The 21,729-nt window shown below is 47.3% G+C and overlaps 1 protein-coding gene across 1 annotated transcript in view; it reads right to left on the bottom strand.

Annotated features, from left to right (window-relative positions):
- Positions 1 to 9,937: 9,937 nt before the first annotated feature.
- Positions 9,938 to 21,729, bottom strand: part of LOC119463845 (uncharacterized) — a 66,842-nt gene continuing 55,050 nt past the window's right edge. The window contains exons 9-10 of the mRNA XM_049655906.1: positions 12,080 to 12,349; positions 9,938 to 10,078 (exon numbers count right to left, since the gene is read on the bottom strand). Of these exons, the coding sequence (XP_049511863.1) occupies positions 9,957 to 10,078; positions 12,080 to 12,349 (392 nt within the window). The 3' untranslated portion in view covers positions 9,938 to 9,956. The remainder of the gene's footprint in view (positions 10,079 to 12,079; positions 12,350 to 21,729) is intronic.

The raw sequence follows: 21,729 nt of genomic DNA, 5'->3' as shown, positions 1-21,729 counted from the left end.
TAACCTCTCAGAGAAAAGGCGCAGACAGAAGTTGGGGAATCTCATTTCTGGTGACGGTAAGGAAATCCTTATCTTCGCTCAGATATCGCTAAGTGCTCAATGCATGCAAGTTCAGTTGCAGAAAACGTCGCGTTTCTTTTTTTTTTTTTTGTCTCTCCGTCTCTGTTTCTATTTTCTTGTAAGCCAAAACAAAGTTTTCCTCGTTTGGGGCAAACTTTTGTGATGTATTGTTGACTTTATTATGTCACAACCTAATGATGCTTAATGCAGTCAGTGAATCATTCCAGCATGAGCACACCTCAAAGCTCCGTCTTTCTTGCGGAAAAAAAGTTACTCCAGCCTTGGCATTCTTTCACCTTCGCTTGAGCCTTTATGCGCTGACCACATCAGGGTAAATAATCATTCTGGAAATGGGTAATAATTAACTTTCATCTTCGTTTTGTTATATTCTATTCAATATCTTGATTGATATGCGATAACTTCTATTTATTGGAACTTCTATGTTGCGGACGCTAACGAAAAATTTTGCCATTCCAAGCCCGGTATTATGTAAGGCTTCTTGTCCTCTCATTCAATTTAGTCACGTTACTATCTATACATGGTAAAACTGTTTATTTTATCATAATGAAAGCACACAGTTTCCGTCCGACACCTTCACTGAAAGCGCGTCTTTGTCGTGGTCCAGCTCAGCTTTCCGACATGCGGCAAATCCACTACACAGTCGTCTATTATGCTAGTAGCAATATATATGTTATCATCTATCCAACCAGATGACTGGCCGGCCATCTGTCTCAATCGTAAGGGATTCCCGGCCTTGTCAAGCTGCTGATAACAGCTTTTAGCCGGCAAACCTCTCCAGAAAGCTTTTTTTTTTGTTTTGTTTCTCTTCACTTTCTGGGAAATAAAACAAATTGAATTGAATTGAATCCGATAGCTGGAAAGCAGCAACTTGTGAGCCATTGTGGAAGGGCAAAAAGAATGGCTAGTAAATAAATCGTTAGAATGTACAAACTGAGCACTGATCACAAAGATGCAATACATAACGTGCGCTTTGACAGCGTTTTCTTCTACTGCTTTATATATTACGCGAGAATGCTGACTGCACTGATACCAGGAAATCAGACACTGAATGCTGGAGAAAGACACGCCTTGTTCCAAGACGCTAATGAAGAATTCCAGAACTAGTTACTTGGGCGGCAAAACCCGCTCTTGGCAGACAAGTATGTCATCCACGGGATAAAGCCGAGGAAACGGCACACATACACACGCTTCAGCAATTCTGACTGACAGCGTTTCTTTTCTATATTGTCCTTCTGCTCAAGGTAAAACTAGTCAAGCGCACTTTTAAACATTGCTGATCTTCCTAATTGCAATTTGTTATGGCGGTTCCACGTAAGCCATTGCGAAAGCATTTCATTGTGAGTGCTACATGTGGTATAGCTCAGTCTCTATGGGACTCCACTGCTCCGTAAAAGTTGGTGGATTATATTGCCGACAAATGCGGCTGCATTCCGTAAAGATGGATGATAACGAAAACGCTCCTGTACCGAGAAGTGCGTGTTTGTGCGCTTGGGCCTCCTGTCTACCGTGTCCTCTGGAATGTGTTTCGACACTGTTACACTTCACATTACCTATAGTATTTCAATATTACGCAGCGCAACATTAGTCTAGCGCGATGCCTCTTATTGAGGCATCGCTGAGGCCTCTTATTGAGGCAGTGACTGATAACGTTCGGGCAAACTTAGTGAATGTAGTATTGCACTAGCTGTCGCTGCGACTCCAGCAACGTTCGGGTGAAACTGCAGTTTTAATGGTCATAGGCGTTGTATATATCATGAAAACGGGCCTTCGGCAACGTAATCCTGTGGTCTGTAGGTGAGTAGTTTGAATGGTCACTCTGTCATCACCAAACGCAGCTCAGCGGTAAAAAAAAAAGTTTTGTCTCCGTGCGTGGTTCAAACTTCACTTTCCTGCTATAAGCAAGCTTCTCTCACTGTTGCGCCATTGCAGTTGTAATGAGAAAACATTTTGAAGGAAGAGAATTTGCCAACTGCAAAAGGTTCCCAATGACTTCCAATGCCAAAGGCTCCATTGCCCGCAGCGGCCACCACACATACCGCGAAATGTGCAATGAAAATGACATGGGTTAAAGGAATGTAAAACACAAATACAATCGACTAAATATTGATATTCGCACAACTGCACTCCCGGTATTTATTCATTTGCCCGCGGGGAAACTATTATGAACTGGACGTGCACGTTTGCATTATAAATCAAGAATATGTTCTGCCAATAAAAATAAATTGGTTTTGATAAAAACATTGTCACCTTGTTTGATTATCTATAAACTACTTATGAGTGTAGTAGTTTGTAGCCTGCAAAATAATAGTTTAGACACTGTATAAGTATAAGTATATTTGAAGGCAACAGGGTAATTCTACGTTCGCACGCGCGAACTACCAACATCAAGATGTTACAGCAAATAATAGGTTTGAACAAAACACGGCACTGCATCACAGCGCCCACAGCGCATTGGTAGCCTAGCGTAACGTTTTTTTTTTTTTTTTTTTCTGGAGTACACCCAGGGTAGTAGCAGCCAAATTCGTGCTATTCCCAAGGAAGTGCAGTCGAGCAATAAATTAGTCTGATGATACTGGGGTTCGTACTTTCGTACTTGTGCTGCTCACAACCCACCGGTCTAGAAGGTTTGAGCTGGAGAAAGGGCGAAAGAAAAGATGTGGTAGCGGCAGTGCACGGAGCAGTCGTTTTCTTCCGTACCGCCTCCACGGCACCTCAAGTTGAATTTTCTGCTGCTACGTTGGCTGTTTATATGTTTTAACAGCGGAGCTGTTTAAGCTCTTGGTTAGGTCACGTAGTGCGACCAAAAAACTGCGCCTGGCGAAGATGTCACTGCGCGCTGCATAGCAACGCCTCACACAGTTGGTGCGAGGAGTTGCTAGGCAACGCACATGACGTCATCGCTCGGCGAGGTTACTACCTTCACCCAGTTTGCCCTCGACATAGTGCCAGGCGCGGCCGACGTATGCGGCGTTCGTCGGCATGCCCCGCATGCAGCCGGCGGCGAGATGCGACATGCTGCATTTGGAGCCAGCCTCGTCACCCAGAATCGACCGCATACGCGTCTCGTCGAGCAAGATTGGCTGGTAGAGTGCTGCGCTTTCGACATTTATGATGTTCTGCGCGGAGTATGTATTGCCAACATCCGTATCTGTAATTGCCCGTCGGCTTCTTTAAAATATGAATCCAAGTATATTCGTTGCTATCGTTATACTATATACGGTCTTTATTACTGCGGTTGTGAGTAATATCACGAGAGAGGGAGGTAAACAATGAAGGAAAGGAAGCAACGGTAATTGGACTTCATCAAGTTTCCTACCTTACATGTGACAAGAGGGATAGGGAAGTGATCAGTGTCAAGATGAGGTTATGCTGCCACTTTGGTGGCTGTACGTGTTCCAGGAATGCAACAAAGCCAGTGTTATGAAAATGTTACGGCACGTTTGTGCTGCACGAATGTGCTGCCCATGGGACTATTGGAACATGCGTCGCGTCGCGTAGCAGCACGTTGCTTATGAAAGTGTGAGATTTCCAGTTTCCATCAGCAGCTAGCTCTTCCAGACGTCAGTACTGAGTGGAAAAGAAGTAGAAAAGAAGGAATTGGCCCATTTTTCCCAGTCATTACACCGCCTTTAGGACCCAATGTAACAAGTACACTATCGTCTAAATCGCCTCAGGTGCCAACGAAACAGCATGTACATTTTCTTCGCTTGGGTACAATATATCAGTCCTCAAGCCGTCGTCGACGCTATCATATACTGTCACTATCGTCAAACCATCGTCGATGTTGTTTCGTTGCTTTGCTGTTGCCGCTACACACATGCTCGCGTCACAAGGCACAAGCCTTGCTCTAGGGGGACATCTAGCGTCATCAGATCTTGCATCTATGATGTCTATTCGCCGTGTGCCTATTGCTCATCTCTATGCGACGCTAGACAACCATAGATGGCGGCTCCACTAGCACTGGCAAAATCTTTAGAAAAAGCAATGTGGACGAGCAAATCTCTAAATTATGGGGCTTTACGTGCCAAAACCACCATCTGGTTATGAAGCTCCCCTTAGTGGGGGACTCCGGATTATTTGGATCAACTGGGGTTGTGTAACGTGCACCTAAATCTAAGCACACGGGTGTTTTCTACATTTCGTCCTCATCGAAATGTGGCTCTAAAAATTCCCGGTACAGTAGACTGAGTTTACGATAGTAATGGTGACAAAGCCAACATTAAATACTACAGACCGATTACAATATCATCTGTAAAGTATATAGGTTAACAATGCAAGCCACTGAGTTGAACTTCAAGTGCGTGAACAGAACTAGTCGAGGTACAGAGATAACAGAATGCTTTTAGTATCGCCACAAGAATCGATGATAACCTATTGATGTATAGAAAGAGCAAATGAACAGAACTGGCCATCAGACAGGATATTTCACGTAAACGGAATCAAACTTAAGAAATAGAGTGCTACATCTCGCACGAACAACACCAACGGTATCTTCTTCCTATTCCTTTTGAACAACTCCCAAATGTTATTGAATTCGCACTATTTGTGGAACTCATGAAGTATATTGACGCAAAAATTTAAGTGTTCGTTTCCGGACATGTCATACTTGAAAAGCTGGACAGTGGGCTCCAAACCCCCCTAGGAAGTGGCCCTTAGTAAGGTTATTTCTTACCGGTTTCTTCTTTTTTCGGTGTACCAGCGTGTGGGAAATGAATCCTTTCCTACCTTTCCCGTACGCAAAAAGGTAGGCAAAATAGGTGCAAGGGCACTTATTAAGTTAAAGGTTGGCTCTGTTCTAGTCTGTGAACGATTATGCCTGCAAGGACGTGTGGACAGCCCGTTGTATGCGGCTTGTAGTTCCTGTGAGACACCTGGCGTACCCAATATTAGAGTGGCCTGCTCTCCATGCGCAGCACACATTGCTACTAAAGGGGTATAGTCTACTTGGGCTGCAGCGTGCGACCCTCGATGACTGCCTGTGTCCAAAAGCTTGCATTATTATAGATGGGGCCAGGCTCATCGCGCTCTACTTTCCTACAAAAAAATTGATTTGGCTTCTCTGTCGGGCATTTTTTTTTCTTAGTGAGGGCCTAAAGATGCTTTCCTACCTCTAGTTGGTGCGTTTTACCATATTTGGGAGTTCGTAAGACCGCCAGTCTTCTTTTTCTATTTCCGCATGCTTGTGTTACTACTGGCGCACACTAAACGGTGTCGTTGCTTTGCTTTCGCATTTCTGGCTTGTCTTCTCGTTTCTCCCGTTCTCTTTCCTTCTACCTATATCCAACGTTTTTTTGCGATAACCTCCTTCGTAAAGAATAGGCCGGCGTTGTGCCCTCAGACTAAGGGTTGGAGATCCCTCCCTATTTTCTCTCTCTCTCTCTCTCTCTTGTAGTATATGTGTATATGTGTAGTATATGTGATAATATTAGCGGCAGCGTGAATCAACATTGTAGTTCTCAAAGTGCAACTGCTAAGTAAGTATTAATAGCAAAGGAGAATATCGGTCCCTTTACTCCTTTTTTTTAGCAAAGCAAGTGTGGGCACTGAGGGTTCGGATGACGAGCAAGTACGGTATGTGCCGATCCCAGCATCAATATCTACTCTTGCGCTGCTAGTGGCAGCACATGGCAGCTAGTGGCAGCAACCCGCGGGGCTGGCGAAAACGTCGCAAACACGGACACTGTGCCACGCATATGTTTTGAAGTCACAAGAACGACAGCAACAACAAATGCGTTATGCAACTCAACAAGAGTTGGGCTCGCTTTCGAAACGTCAAGCAAGCATGCGTCCAACCATGACTAGAAGCAAAAGTAGACATCGTGCGCCGTTTACGGCAGCGTACCGCCGCGTGCAGCCGAAGTCAAAAATTTACAGAGCACAGTTTGTGAGAGAACGCCAGATTTCCGAGCAGTTTGCGACAAAAGCCTGCGAGACCGGACACAATTCTGAACAAATCTGGTAGCACGTCCTCGAAATCGGATTACCAGGGTGCATGCCCTGACAGCGGGAATATTCAGCGTTTTCTCGTATCCTGAAGTTCATAAAGTTTCGAGGCACACTTCACATTAATGCAGTGTACTTACGGACTTCTGCAAACAGTACTCAGGAACAGTGCGTAGCATTCCGTTTAGCTACACCTAATTTCATCTGAAATATCACTCATGTTCTGAAAGTTCACCTGATGCTGACCGACCTCCCACTTTCTATAACTAATTCTCTTCATTGTTGTTTTTTCATTAATCCATTCACGCCCACTGTACTAGAACTAGTACACTTGGTTTCGCATCTCTACCTCTTGAAGAGCTCAATATTTCCTTTTGGCTACTTCCATTTCTTGTACCAAGAGGGCACACACACACATCCTAACACAGGGTAAAATATACTGTTTCATCGATGTGTAATAATTTCGCGCTAATTCCAGTGAAACTGCGGACTTAAGACGAGTTCGGCTAAGTACTCGCTTTTCAATTATTTCTGTTTGCCTGCTATATATCTTTGCGTAGAGCTTTTTACACTGTTTAGTGCATATGTAAAGAGTGTTATAAACAAACGTTACAATCTGCCACTTTGTTTCAAAGAACGAGACACGCATTCAAATTTCGGTGTACTAGATATACTACACTGGGCGTTAGTCGTTACAAAGCGGCGCTTTCTTTCAGTTGTGTTCCAACATGAATGCAGAGTTTCTTTGAAAGGAAGTCCTTTTGTTGCTTCCGCGATCCTCTCAATGGAGTTGGGAGTGTAGAAAACATAGAAGAGGACATTGATATTGTGATTGTGTGCCAAAAACAGCTGGAGATACAGGTGGGGAGGAAGGTGACGCCGACAACATAGATGTTCTCTCCGTGAACGATGTCTGCGGTTATGGTAGCGTACAACTGACGTAAACGCCCAGGTTAAACAGCTTCGCTATTAATAGAAAACACCCTGAAAGGTGCAAATCGGTTTACAGTGTAGTAAAAGCCTGCAACAATATTCCGCCAAAATAGTTTCATCACAATAGCGGTATTGCGGATACCTTAGCCGCACTTGCGATGCTGGCATCGTCGACGTGGTGCTTGCTGGCACTCACTATATGTGTGTTTGAACGCTCATGGCACATAATCACGGTCGCCACCCCCAAAAAATTCGAAACTTTATGCCCCGAAAAAAGGGTGCTTCCAAAAATTGCAGGAGCGCAATGACAAGTGCATTGGCCATTAATCCCCATGCGCACAGTGTACTAGAAGTATTACACCATTTTAACTTGAGAAGGAATAAATGTTGCTCGATCATTTTTTGAAGACGTGATATTTGTATTCTTTCATTATTCGGAAATTCTAATAAAAATCGCATCAGAATGTTTTATCATGGGTCATAATCAGTTAAATAAATTAACTACACAGCTTGAGCCCTCTACTTCACACTGCAGTTACGCTTTCCGTTAAGCGCCATTGAGTTAAGCTAGCAATTTGAAGTAATGATTGTCCGCGGAGTTATCGGAACCTGAACCTTCACTTCCCATTTTTTCTTTCACAATACGCAACTACTATCGCTTATTTTCAATCGATCTTCCTTTAAACTCTGCCATAACTCTGATTAAGCACACATATATGATCCACTCTATTGTAAAAACCCGATGCCCTTTTCTTCTCACTACCGCTTACAAACATGTCACTCTTATTGAGGAGCACGACTTTCCTGACGACATCATATGCTCGTCAAACCAATTCACTGGTAGATTTCCTGGCTGTATTGCTAACGTTCAGTTGGCACAGTGCATTGTCCTGCTTATTCTAACCTCCAAACCTAACGTGTCGTTCCACACCATAGCCTGGTTTTGCTATACATGTAATTTTCCACCAGGATTATTCGTTCATTGTCATTATCCTCACTTCGTTGTCTGAGTTTTGTCATGCTGTCGTCGTCATACACCCATAATTACCCCAATGTCTTCACGTTAGCGTCGTCGTACTGCCTTCAGCGTCACACCGACGTCATTTCTTCGTCATTCTGTCGTCATTTCTTCGTCATTCTTGCCAGGGTCATAGAGGACTCTGACAAGCGGAAGTCATAGCAATATGACCCGATCCCGGCGACAGTGTATGTCGCATATAGGTGAGGGCAACGAATATCTCAACATGAACACTACAGATTTTAAATAAAGGTGTCTTCAGCAATACCATGTGTATTTCAATCTCAACAGCGTCGACAGTCATCGTCATATTGTTTCTGGCGAAATTTCTGTTATTTCTTGAATCATTCCGCTATTCTATTCTGCGTTTTGTTGGGAATAATTTTCTTGAATTACGTATTGTCCGTATGCTCATTGCAACTTTCCGCACGTTCTTTGCGCATTTGGCACTTTGTTCGGTTCGCAACAACAAACGTTCGGGAGGAGGGCGGCACCCAACGATATAGGAAGAAAAACACATTAGTAGGCGTATCGAAGAATTTTCCCACAGAAAGCCTGGCTAAACAGGTCATATGCAGCACACCCTATGTGAATCAGCAACACACGTTTCATATAACCCATGCTTAACACAAAAAGGAAAAAAAATTCTACACAATTTTTCAAAATAGTCTAGCCCTCATCAGGGGTAAAACTCGATTTATAAATAACAACATTTCATTCCTAAGTCTTTAATCAAGCTGCTCATCTTAGTGTACTGCACTTGCTGCATTTACTCGAGACCATGTAGACACTTGCTTTCCTGTATACCCTAACACATAAAAACGTGAATTCACACGTAATTCCGAGTTAGCAGGACCCAGGCCAATACAAAAGCTCCGATTCACTAGAACGCACCGGGACGCTATGGCACACAATCGTAATCAGCAAAACTGGCGGGACACATTGTAAGTTTTCACACTAGTCATTTTAAACCCTTCATGGGTGTATAAATTGTGACTGGTTATGCCATGGCTAATTCCCTAAAAATCTACAGACTACAGACAACCAGAAAAGTACGTTAAATAAACTTTCAAAGCTATCGCTGTCAACAATTTTTCTCGGGTACTTTTGTGCAGTCCAGGTGATCAGAATAAAAATTCCAAAGACACCTAAGCATTCCTTTTGAGTTCGGAATGCGAAAGCATTAATGTCCAATGGAACGCCGGTGAGCGGTCCTTCGAGTTATGAACTCCTCGCGGGCAAGCGAGCGTGTTGAGATGCTTGGCGCGTTTTGATTTGTCCTTACCTAGGCGCAGTTAGAACGCAGACAAGATCTTGCGCGGATAAGGAACGTGCGAATAACACAGGCTACGGAGGGCGACGGTGACGTGGCGCCGCACCAATGCCCTCTCCCCTCACGCAACACCTGGCACGTTATTGCGGCAGCAGGTGTTCCCTTTCGCCCGCTGTGCTCCGTCGAGGCGGGCTTGAGACGTGGCTTTGCTAGCTATGGGAAATTATGTGTGCTTTTACTCCTACAGATGATAGATGCCGCCTTTTTCGCTCAATGGTCCATTTCAGGCTTTCGCATCAATAAAGCGTTTTCAGGTACGCCTTTTCGCACTGCTTGTGTGGTTAGAGCTCGCTGTTGTGTGCCATAATTTTTATGGTCCTAAAAGTAAGCGGTTACCAATGAGACAAGCTGGCATTCTTGAGGTTGTAAATACCTCAAAATTGCGCTAATGAACGAGATCGACTGGCTATTCCGAACAATACTGCTATGTCAGCCTGTATCGGCTCTTTATAGCTGCCACTTTCGTTCTGACGCACTAGGAAGCCGGAACGGGAACGGACATGTTAGGTTTCCTCTTGAAGAGCTTTTAACAGGTGAGCCTGTACATGGTTAGACTAGTTCATTAGTTTATTAGAATGTTACATCGCCTATGAAAATGTATAGCGCAACATATTAGACAAGTCAGTATCAAGGTAGATCGCCATGTGGTTACTCGAGTCGTGCCAGATAGCGAGCCAAAGTGCCTCTGCTGACTTTCCCGGTGTCCGTCTTTGGTAGTGAATCCATGAAGAAGACACCGCCGTGTAGGTGCTTGTAAAAAGCAAGGCTACCTGTAAGGAAACGGGAATAACAATTGAAAAATACTTTGCTTACAATGAAGACGCTCGAAAATAAGAAGGGCCGTCTTGCTGTGCCCAATCCAGCGCATTGCAATGGCCATGACAGCTAACCGAACTGTTATGTTCTAGCAATATTATAATTTCACGACTTATAACGTTCCATACAGACTACATCAGTAGTGTAACCAGAGGAGAAGTGAACCCACCTCCCCCCCATTACACCTTTACCTCGGAACAGAAAGTTTCAGGAGGCGGGCTCAGAAAAAGCGACATGGATGACAGGGAAAGCTTGAATGTGAAAACAAGTGGAGGTACAGCGGCGGTGCGAAGGAAGGGAGGATTGATCGAAGGGGGAGTCATGAGGCAGTCCCTTCACTCATGCACACACGCAAAACATCATCGCCGTCCCGCCAAGAACAAGTAGCCGAAAGGTGCGGCGTACTCGTGACTGGTTATAGAAAAAGCGACTACATTTGTTGGAAGAAACAAAAATAGTTATGCTGGTTGCACTGGCGATGACTGACACCTGAACATTGGCCAGAAAGTTGGAGGGTTGGAGGGTGCACTGAAGAGGCAACAGAATAGAATGCACAGATTTCCAAGTGGTGCTCTATGCACGAGGAAAGCCTCCTTATTCAATATGTCTTCCAGAAGGACGTCTTGAGTGAGTGAGTGAGTGCTTTCCGCTGGCGTTCTTGTAATACAAGCCAGCAACGTCCTAAATAGACACTAGCAATTGTTTCATCAGTAGAATCGATTGCATTATGTAGTATTACTGACTAAAGCTGCGCAGTGGGGGGAAAGAGTCTGCAGTCTCTCCCGCACTCGATGTGACTAATTTGCCACCTATTAGGTTTTCTGCGGTGCACCTAAAGCACGGTGCTACAGTTCTTTCAAACTCAGTCCCATCTGAACTCGGCCGCAGCTGCCTGACATCGAACTCATGATCTCGCGCTCAGTGCTACAACACCATAGCTGGTGTGCCACCACGGGCAGTATAAACAAAATTGCGTTGAAGCATTTGTTAACTACGTCTTTTCATGTGCTCGTAATCTGATTGAGTAACAACAGAGAAAGCTTCCGTTTGTATTCAGGCAACTAGTAATTGAGTTATCGCACGAATGAGTTCACCACAGTGCGCCTCTGGCACAACAAGTCTAGGTACCGGAAAGTAGACCTTGCGGACTGGAACTTCAAAATTGAAAACGGCCCTCTTAACAGCCCTCGTTTCGTCTCAGTCATGTCCCCAGTATTATATCATCATAAGAACATGTACGCACGCATCGCCAATGTTAAGGATGTGCGAATGTTTTCAGTTTTGAGGGAAATTGGAATATTAAAAATGAAGTGCGAATTAAATAAAGTAATTTCTGAATACGAAAACTGCTGGCTTCAGTGCCCCCTTCAGATTTTCGGCGCGCTTCATTGCGTGGCGTAATGATTCAGCACAATTCGTTTGCGGGCTAGTTGGTGCGAATCCATAATTACTTGTTTCCATAATCCATAAGCGCCTTGTCCTGTCGTCTTTCACGTGTCCGTTGTTTTTTTGCGCTAAACAAGTAATTATGGATGCGTAATGATTCACCGCAATAGTTTTTGTATTCTCTGCCGCTTAATAAGGCTGTACTGCGGCGAAGCTGATTATAGGAAACCGACCAGAAGCATGTTAACCCCCATGCGCACTGCAGCAGGCTGAAGACTAAACAAGAACACCGGCACAGTGTTTGCGAAAGCGCGCTAGCTGAGCTAGTAAGCACGTCCAAGAAACACTGTAATTGATAAGCGATTTCGCAATTAAAACACGTTCCGAATACAACGCAAAATTTTGAGGGGTTCGAATATTTAAAATAGTAAATGTGTCTCTCGAATCCAATCGAACACCACCCTATTCGAATGGGATATCGACGTTTCTATTATTCGCGAAGAACTAGCCATTATGGCCAGCTTTGTCTGCTGAGCAAGAACGCCCGTTGTTCCTGACGCATAACTCACTCGCTACTGTTGCTTTAATCCTTTTGGCGAGCAGGTCTGAGTCCCTCCTACGGCCCTCGTCCGTGAGCACCACTGCAGCCGCGGGTGCCTCTCCGTAGTCGGGATGTGGCAGTCCCACTACTGACACCTCGGCGATATCAGACGCATATTGGCGCAGAAGAAACTCTTCCAGTTCGCCGGGAGTGACGGGTTTGTCCGTGCACTTGATCACCTGCTTAAGGCGCTCCACGATATAGAGCCGACCGTCTTCGTCGTAGTAACCTAGGTCACCTGCATGATGATTGCAATGAGCCTGTCAGAGTCAAATGCAAAATTTACTCTCTGTAAATCCTTTTATTTTTTACAACATCGCGACTGTCATTATTCAATACACCACCGCCACACCATGGGACGCGGCTATTTCAAAAGTCCCCAGCACGCTTAACAAAAAATATAATTATCATATGAAGCAGCAGGAGTTAGTGACTTGTCAGCAATGCAGCAGCAGCTTCTCTCAAAAATGCGTGATGGATCTTCCCCCCGAGCTTCGAGGAAAGGTTACCTTACAGATGCAAATGGTGCAAAGAGGGGTAGCGCTACTGCGTCTACAAAAATGAGTAACAAACAGCAGAAATTGGTCAGTGTGAGGCTTATAAAAATGTAAAAATAAACACGGCGCATTGTCTCACGTGCCAACAAAGGGCCAATAGGATGTGGTGCCTGCCGCGGCGAGGTTGTGCCTGGAGGAAAGATAGTTCGCATCCAGGTCGCATTATATAAAAACCTACATAAATACAGAAATTTGTCTACTAATGCTTAAGCCTTGCTTGACTGGGCTGTGACTTCATATTTGCTTCCTTTTGCTTATAATAATAATAATAATAATAATAATAATAATAATAATAATAATAATAATAATAATAATAATAATAATAATAATAATAATAATGCCTTTATTTGTGTACCATAGAAATACACCACGCGAGAGAACTGTAGTAAAATCACTGCTTGACAGAGGCTAACCACACACTTACAGGCTTTTCCTAGCTTATGCACGTTTATTCATGGTATTTCCCGTGCCAAAGAATGCTTAGGCTTTATTAGACAAATTGTCAGAATTTCTCACCACATCCGATCCCTTCAAAGGGATCGTACCAATTGAGCCGGAACGCGGGGCACAAGCGCACCTCGACAGAGCGGAGCTGGCGAAAAGGAACACCGGCTGTCGCAGTAGTGCGTGAAGTGATGCTTGAGGGGAGAGTGAATCGCCGTCGCCATCTCACCGTTGCTGTGGCTCTCGCAAGCCTGTGTTCCGCTCGCGTTCCTTGTCCGCGCAAGCTCTCGCCTGCGTTCTAACTGCACCTCGGTAAGTGGTAAGCCCCTATGTAAATGCGCCAAGCATCTCAAGAGCTCGCTTGCCCGCGCGGAATTGACGTGCAGCATCGTTCAATTGGACATTGCGCAACCCCGAAATTCGAAGTTGGCCCATACACAAATTTAATTAGGTCCACCCCAAACGTAATTCGGGCCACCCCCCTCCTAAACTTAAAGTTGACCCACCCCTAAATTTTAAGTTGGCCCAACATGAAAATTCCAAGTTGGCCCACCCCCAAATGTAAGTTGGCTCATAAGTCATTTTCAAGTTGGCCCATCCCCAAATTCAGGTTGACCTAACCCAAAATTTTGTTTTGCCCACCCCCACCCCCAAATACAAGTTGGGCCACCCCCACATTTAGGTTGGCCTACCGGTAAATTTCAGTTGGAACACCTCCAAAATTCTAGTTGGCCCACCCCTAAGTTCAGTTTGCCCACCTAAAAGTTACAGTTGGTCGACCCCAAAATTTTCGTTGGCCAACTATATGATGCGATTCTCAGTGTATTTTCAAAGGAGACCTATGTATCGGCATGAATTTTCTCTTGTCAATTTCTTTAACAACGAAGCTGTTATCGCTAACCGTAAAAAGTAGCGCCTGCTGCCGCAAAACCTCGCCGAGCTATGACGTCACTTCGTTGCCTAGCAACTACTTCGTGGAGCGGCGTGTGCCTCGCCTCTTCTCCGTGCCATGCACATATTGCCTTGACATGGAACCTTAATAGAAAGAGAAAATCTGAGCGAGATAGAGTGAAAGAAATTGGTAGCAGCACCAACGAGGCAACACGCCGAGCTGCTGCCGACGCCACCCGCGTTGCCTAGCCGCGCATGCGCGGAATTAGCTGCGATGACGTCACCTCTTGTTGCTAGTAGCCGCCAGCGCCGGTGCACGCTCGCTTCGCCCGACACAGACACGGCTCCGCCGAGCACCCGCCGGCTGTGCGCAACTGCGCATGCGCCGTGACGTCATCACGGTGTGTCGTCTGCTGCGCGCCGCCCGTACACTGTGCATAGCTTTCGCCCAGTGTGCATGCGCTTGGCCTCGGGGTTTGCCACAAAAGGGGCTGTGCCTGGTCGTGTCAACTTTCGCCAGATATCAAGCGGCTAGCCTCCAACGCATTCGGCGTTGGCAAGCAACAGCATTCTTGGCAGTGTGCAAACCTTGGTTAGCCTGCCTGCATTTGTGGCATGCCAGGAAGGCTGTCGCTCGTAGGCGCTCATGCGTCCAGCGCTAGTCACGCGAAATGACGCGAAAGGGAAGGTATCTCCAAAAACGATCGCTCGAGAATACGCTCCCTGCATGAGTAGTTAAGTTAAACGAAGTTAAGACCTAGCAGTACCCAAGTTAATACCTAGCAGTATCAGACAGTAAGATTTGAGGATCGACAGCTTTGCACGACCAAGTTCAAACCTGCCCGTTTTCTTTTCTAATTTGTTCCTTATCTCTTATAAAGCTAGCAATTATCTACATTTACTCTATTATGCCGAATAAATGTCTTTGTAAATTACGAATTTCTATACACATACAAGGCATTACACTTTCGCGTTACGGGGCTGGTGTACTCGGCAAACAATGCTTACGCATTAAAATTGTCGCTACACGAAGTCAAGAGTATTTGAAATGTATGCGTGCCGAGCATGACCTTTATACCAGAGTGCGAGGCTGCCATGGTCCTTTTTTGTCCCATGGTTACCTTATTTTTCAATCTTTAAATGCGACTTGCAGTCATGGCATTGTGACACTAGTTTTCTTTCCGGCTATCTAACTAAAAATTTGGCCGTTCCCGAAGGTAGTGCAGTGTAAAAAAATGCGCCATTCCACCCTGTGAAGGCGAATGGCCAGCGACGCTGTTTAGCACACGACCCAGAAGGGACACAGAATTTTGAACAAATGCACGAACACATTTATTGTCTTTATCGGTGGTCATCGTAACGAAAGCTACGCACACAGATTCTCGTATCACCTCTGTTATTATTATATTAATTCCATCATATTCACGTATAGTCCGGACTCCTGAGGAGCACGCACCTACGAAGAGTGATAACAGGAACACACACGAGAATGCAATCGTCGCCGGCAGGCGGCAAACACCACCGATGAAGATGGTGTACAAAACGCAAAGCGCATTGGGGGCGTCGATTTTCTTAGGCGCGTTGCACCTCGGGAGCCTGGGCTATACGCGGCCTCCCCATTACAACGACACAAGAAAAGTGAAATTGAAAATGGGAAATGGAAACTTGTATATTTTTATTTCTGGTTGTTTATATACATTCGCGTGGATGACGGGACCGCCGCCTGGAGGAACCGAAGGAAACTAGACACGCGTGGCATTTAGACGGCACCGCCACTAAGGGAGAGCGACAGGAGACGAAACTAGACACGCAAGCGCTTGGAACACCGACAAAGAGAGGGTGGTGCGACCATAGACATGGCCGACGCGGGTGGGCCTATTTGACTAAGATCCGATCACGTGACAGGGTGGGGTACTCGCCAAAGAATGCTTACGCATTAAAATTGCACTTGCAATTTTAATCGCATAGGACATCCAGGCGGCGGGACGCCTCCGCGCCTCTCTCCAGGCGGATCGTAGCTCAACTCTTGCACTCTGGTTGGATTGTTGTTTTCACTGTGATTGCTTTTGTAGCGTTAGCTACACTGGCCTAGCCAAGCCCGTTTCGCGCGGCACATCAAGAGCCGTGCTGCGCATGCGCAAGGATCAGTGATGTCACACGGCTTGCGCACCGGAGCCACCGGAGCCGGCACCTCTCGCGCACACCGCCGCCGCCGCGCGCGACTCACCGCCGCCGGTCTGCGCATTCCAGAGGAGTGACGTCGTAGCCGTGGTAGACGCACTGGCGCCGGCGCGCGCTCGCTGTGCAGTCGCAGTCTGACACTGCGCTGGATCCGCTGCGCTTCTGACTGGCGTTTGCCAGTGTGGTATAGCCATGGAGAAGGAGAGCGCAAATGCTGCTCAACAGCGCAGAAGAACGGAGAAGCTTGACTCATCGGATCCCGAAGTAGTTGCCTGGCAATTAGCGGTTGAGCGTAGGAGACAACCAGGAATGCTAAGAATAATCAGCTGAACCTTTGCTAACGCTACGTATATCCTGGCATAGCCGAGCTAAGCCACTGCAACTTTTTTCCACTCCTTTTTACAGCGAAGCTGTATATGGCTAGCCAATTCGTCCTTCTGTTGCCTGTAAGCAAAAATTATCATCATCAGCAATGGCTCGAGCGTCGCAGTCTTTTTCCATAGCTGGTTCGTTGACGCCCCTCGGCGTGACCGCGCGAACGTTCTCTCGCCACTGCTTCCGTGGTCGTCGTCGTCGTCTTTCTCTGCTGGCTCCATTGCCGTTCATCAATACAGCATAGACTTTCACTTCCCGCCAGTCGTCATAATGGGGAGGCCACGTTTACGGAGGGGTATGAGCCATTACTTAAGGGGCTATGAGCCATTACGTGACGGACATTTGAAGAAATCTAATTTTTAAGAATCGCAAGCGGCAATATGCAAAAAAGGAGGACTGCGGGCATACCGTCAGTCACGTCGTTTTCTCCGTCGCAGCCGAACGTCTGTCTAAACTCATTAAGAAAAACAAAGACGTAACCAATAATTAGGGAAGACTTTATGTACCGTCGGAATTAACCCAGTGATAAACACCTTCGCTGGTCAATCATCTGTACGGATGCTTGGGCGGTAATCTTTTTTTCATTTTCGTTTCATTGCGATAGCAATTATATAGGCACTCAAAGCGCATTTCTGCCGACGCCGTCGTTGTCATCGTCACCGAGAGGATTCCGCATAATGTCCAACAGCGATAAAATTGTCGCCGCGCACCGTACGCTGTGTGTGAGAGTGAAAGCGTACGAGGGTGAGCCGGCAATCTCGGCGCACGCGAGGGAGGAAGGCAGGCCGGAAGCGCGCGGTCTTCCGTCACGTGCGAGGCAGGTGGGCGAGGCGACCGAGAGTGAGAGGGAGGGGGTTCGTTCTGTGCCGTCGGCTGTTTCTCACAGCGCGGCCGCGCGGTCGCCGTATTGTGAAAGCGATCTGCGATGTGGACGAAGTGCATGCACTGAATGCCGGTAGCTTCGTATGTGCTCTGCTTTCGACATTTTGGTCGCGCTGAAGCGAGCCGAGAGACAGGGCGAAGGTCATTTTGCCCGCTGCAGCTGGCGCGCTTTCTCACTTCGGCGTTTTTGTATTCATGTTTACCTGTGCGCATTTGACACCGCGCTTGTAAATATCGTCCTGGAGAACTGTAAATACTTACTACTTCTGCTACTACTACTACTAATACTACTACTGTAAATACTTTACTTACTGTAAAACTTACTATATATAATTGGAGCGACTCTTTAGCCGCTCACCAGCTTACGCTGTGACTGTGCTGAGTATGCCGCGCAGTCCTATGACTTTTTCGTCGCGGAGGTTCCGAATTGCTCGTTTATTTCGGAAACAAGTCTGCCCCATGTTCTTAACGTGCCCTCATGATTGTCGAACCGCACTAACGAAGTATCCTTTAGAAAGGACACGATGCCCTAAAGCTGAGAAATGCTGTTCTACTTGGTGGTGCTCACCCGTTGATTATGTATGAGCCATTCCTCGACGTCTTCGTCCAGTCTTCTAGCGAAGGGATGCGCATCTCTCAGTTGTTGAACGGAACTGGTCGGTGCAACAGTTGGAAGCGGCCACTGTTGATCTGCGTCGTAGGACATGATCAACACCGGTGGATTCAGTTGAAGTCTAGCAATGCAACGACTCCATCGAATAAATTTTGGTTCATCCTTCTTCTTCGGGTGTCCATTACTCAGAAACATTCACCACAACATCACAATTGTTATGAAGAGTTGTGACGAAATGCTTTCATTCAAGCAATGATGGTAGCGAAATTCGGCCTCCAAAGCTCTTCGTTTTCGTCGTCCTCTCTTGCTCACTGCCTTTCATATCTCCACATATATATATATATATATATATATATATATTGTAAAGGGTTTATTAGAGATCGGAGCAGCGCAGCGTCGACAGTCAAACGAGACGGCTTTCAAGCACGAGCGCCGTTGCGAGCAAAAGCGCTGGACCCACTAGCGTCTGGCAGACTAGAGCTGGACCCACTAGCGTCTCTCTTCGCTACAATTACCCCGGGAGTGATAAGGGAGTCGTCCGGCGACCTAACAGCTTGTCAGGATGACAGGATCGTAGTATGGCTTGAGGCGGTCGACGTGGACAATGTCTCGTCCACGACGGCGCTGGTCCGAAGACGGTTGAACTGGCTCGATAACAAAATTCACGGGAGATGCGCGTTCGACGACGCGGTAAGGGCCTTCATATTTCGGGAGTAGTTTCGATGAGAGGCCAGGGGTGGTGAACGGTACAGAGAGCCACACAAGTGCGCCAGGAAGCAAGGTGACCTCGGAGGTGGAGTCGCCGCGAGTGTTCTTCTGGCGCTCTTGGTCGTTGGAAGTAAAGGCACGTGCGAGGTCACGGCATTCTTCAGCATGTCGTGCTGTGGCAGAAATAGGTGAGCCCTCGGATGCATCCGGCCGGTAAGGTAATATTGTGTCGATGGTATGCGACGGGTGCCGACCGTATAGTAAGAAAAAGGGCGAAAAGCCAGTGGTGCCCTGAATAGCGGTGTTGTACGCGTAGGTGACGAAGGGCAGAATGGCGTCCCAGTTCGTGTGGTCGGAGGCGAGGTACATTGAAAGCATGTCGCCGAGCGTGCGGTTGAAGCGTTCTGTGAGGCCATTGGTTTGTGGGTGGTACGCCGTAGTTGTGCGATGAATCACGTGGCACTCGTTAAGAATGGCTTCAACCACTTCCGACAGGAAGACACGTCCGCGATCACTGAGCAATTCCTGGGGTGGACCATGCCGCAGGATGAATCGGCGAAGCAGGAATGAGGCAACATCGCGCGCTGTAACTGCTGGGAGAGCGGCGGTTTCGGCGTATCGCGTGAGGTGATCTACTGCCACAATATCCCAGCGGTTACCAGCCGACGTCAAGGGAAGTGGCGCATACAAATCAATTCCAACGCACGCGAACGGCCGGGTAGGGCAGGGTAGAGGCTGCAGACCAGCCGGCGAGAACTGGGGTGAAGATTTCCGGCGCTGGCAGTCGGGGCAGGAGCGAACGAACTGTGGAACGTACTTGTACATTCCTCGCCAGTAGTAGCGCTGTCGAAGGCGCTGGTAGGTTTTGAAAACTCCTGAGTGTGCGCACTGTGGATCGGTGTGAAAGGATGCGCAGATTTCGGAGCGCAGACTGCGAGGAACTACTAACAACCACTGGCGGCCGTCTGCGGCATAACTGCGTCGGTGAAGCAGGTTGTCGAGAACCGCGAAATGGCGAGCCTGATGACGCAACGTACGAGTGGTTGACTGTGGTGATGGGTCAGCAAGCAAGTCTATAATCGAAGCAATCCACGGGTCCTTGCACTGCTCGGAAGCGATAGTCTCAAGGTCGATTGTAGAAACAGCTAGCTGGGATAGTGAGCAGCAGGTATTGTCGTCAGGCAAGGGAGAGCGTGATAGGGCGTCGGCATCAGAATGTTGGCGTCCGTTGCGGTACAGCACGCGGATATCGTAGTCCTGCAGGCGAAGTGCCCAGCGGGCAAGACGACCGGAAGGATCCTTCAACGATGACAGCCAACATAGTGCATGGTGGTTGGTGACGACATCAAATGGGCGGTCATACAAGTAAGGCCGGAACTTAGTAAGAGCCCAGATGATCACCAGACATTCTTTTTCCGTGAGAGTGTAATTGGTCTCGGCTTTCGTAAGGGTGCGACTAGCATAGGCCACGACATATTCAGGAAAGCGAGGCTTGCGCTGCGCAAGGACAGCGCCGAGGCCAACACCGCTAGCATCTGTGTGTACTTCTGTAGGGGCCGTCGGGTCGTAGTGGCGCAAAATTGGGGGAGTCGTCAGCAAACGACGGAGATATGCGAACGCTTCCTCGCACTCTGAAGACCACGAATGAAGGGGTCCGTTGCATCCAAGGACCTTCGTCAGAGGTGATATGATGGCGGCGAAATTTCGAATGAAGCGTCGGAATTAAGAACACAAACCGACGAAACTTCGCAGTTCTTTGATGGACGTAGGTTTAGGGAATTCGGCGACGGCACGAAGCTTGGCTGGATCGGGGAGAATTCCATCCTAGGAAACAACGTAACCCAGTATCGTCAGCTGCCGCGCTGCAAATCGGCACTTATTTAAATTCAGTTGTAGGCCAGCGTTTCTCAAACACGTCAAAACACGCCGGAGGCGTTGAAGGTGCGTGGAGAAGTCCGGAGCAAAAACAACGACGTCATCAATGTAGCACAAGCACGCGTGCCATTTCAAGCCGCGCAGAACGGTATCCATCATGCGCTCAAAAATTGCTGGCGCATTACAAAGTCCAAACGGCATGACGTTAAATTCGTACAAGCCGTCGGGCGTGACAAAGGCTGTCTTCGGTCGATCGTCATCTGCCATAGGTACTTGCCAATACCCTGAGCGCAGATCGAGAGATGAAAAAAATTCTGCTCCTTGTAGGCTGTCAATAGCGTCGTCGATTCGCGGAATCGGGTAAACGTCCTTACGAGTGATCTTGTTGAGGCGCCGATAGTCCACACAGAACCATACAGAACCGTCTTTCTTCGTAACAAGAACGACGGGAGATTCCCATGGACTGTGGGAAGGTCGGATCACTTCACGGCGGAGCATATCGGCCACTTGTTCACTAATCACGCGACGTTCTGTAGCCGATACACGATATGGTCGTTGCCGCAATGGCGATTGTGAGCCAATATCGATGTGGTGCGTAACAGTTGACGTCCGGCCGAGGCAAGGTTGCCCGACGTCGAAAGAAGCACGAAATTCTTGTAGGAGGCACAGAAGCTGTGATCGCTGGCCCGGTGTAAGGTCATCGGCAACAGAAGAATCGAACACATCTATAGGCAATGGGCCAGACGTAGAAATCGAGCCGAGCGTACTGTAAGGGGCACAGTATGGGTCTTCGGGAACGTCCGTAATTTGTACGTCTGCGATAGCTTCGACACTGCCCAGACATTCTCCGTGGAGTAGCAACACAGGGTACGAGAACGGGTTACAAATAAATATAGCACTAGAGCCCTGTGTAATGTTCACCGTCGCAAAAGGTAGCAGGAGACCTTTTCGAGTGGAAAAGCGGCCAGACGGAGAAAGTAGTGCGACGGCGTCGGAGAGGCTGCTGCAGTACATAGAGACAACCACTGACGAGTTAGGAGGAACGGTGGTGTCGTGTCTGACGAGGAGTTTGTTCGGAAGCGAAGCATCGTC

The sequence above is a fragment of the Dermacentor silvarum genome, chromosome 9 (genome assembly GCF_013339745.2).
Source record: "Dermacentor silvarum isolate Dsil-2018 chromosome 9, BIME_Dsil_1.4, whole genome shotgun sequence".
In the NCBI taxonomy this organism is placed as follows: Eukaryota; Metazoa; Arthropoda; class Arachnida; order Ixodida; family Ixodidae; genus Dermacentor; species Dermacentor silvarum.
The sequence above is the reverse complement of the archived record's forward strand: the minus strand, read 5'-3'. Positions and strand labels throughout refer to the sequence as shown.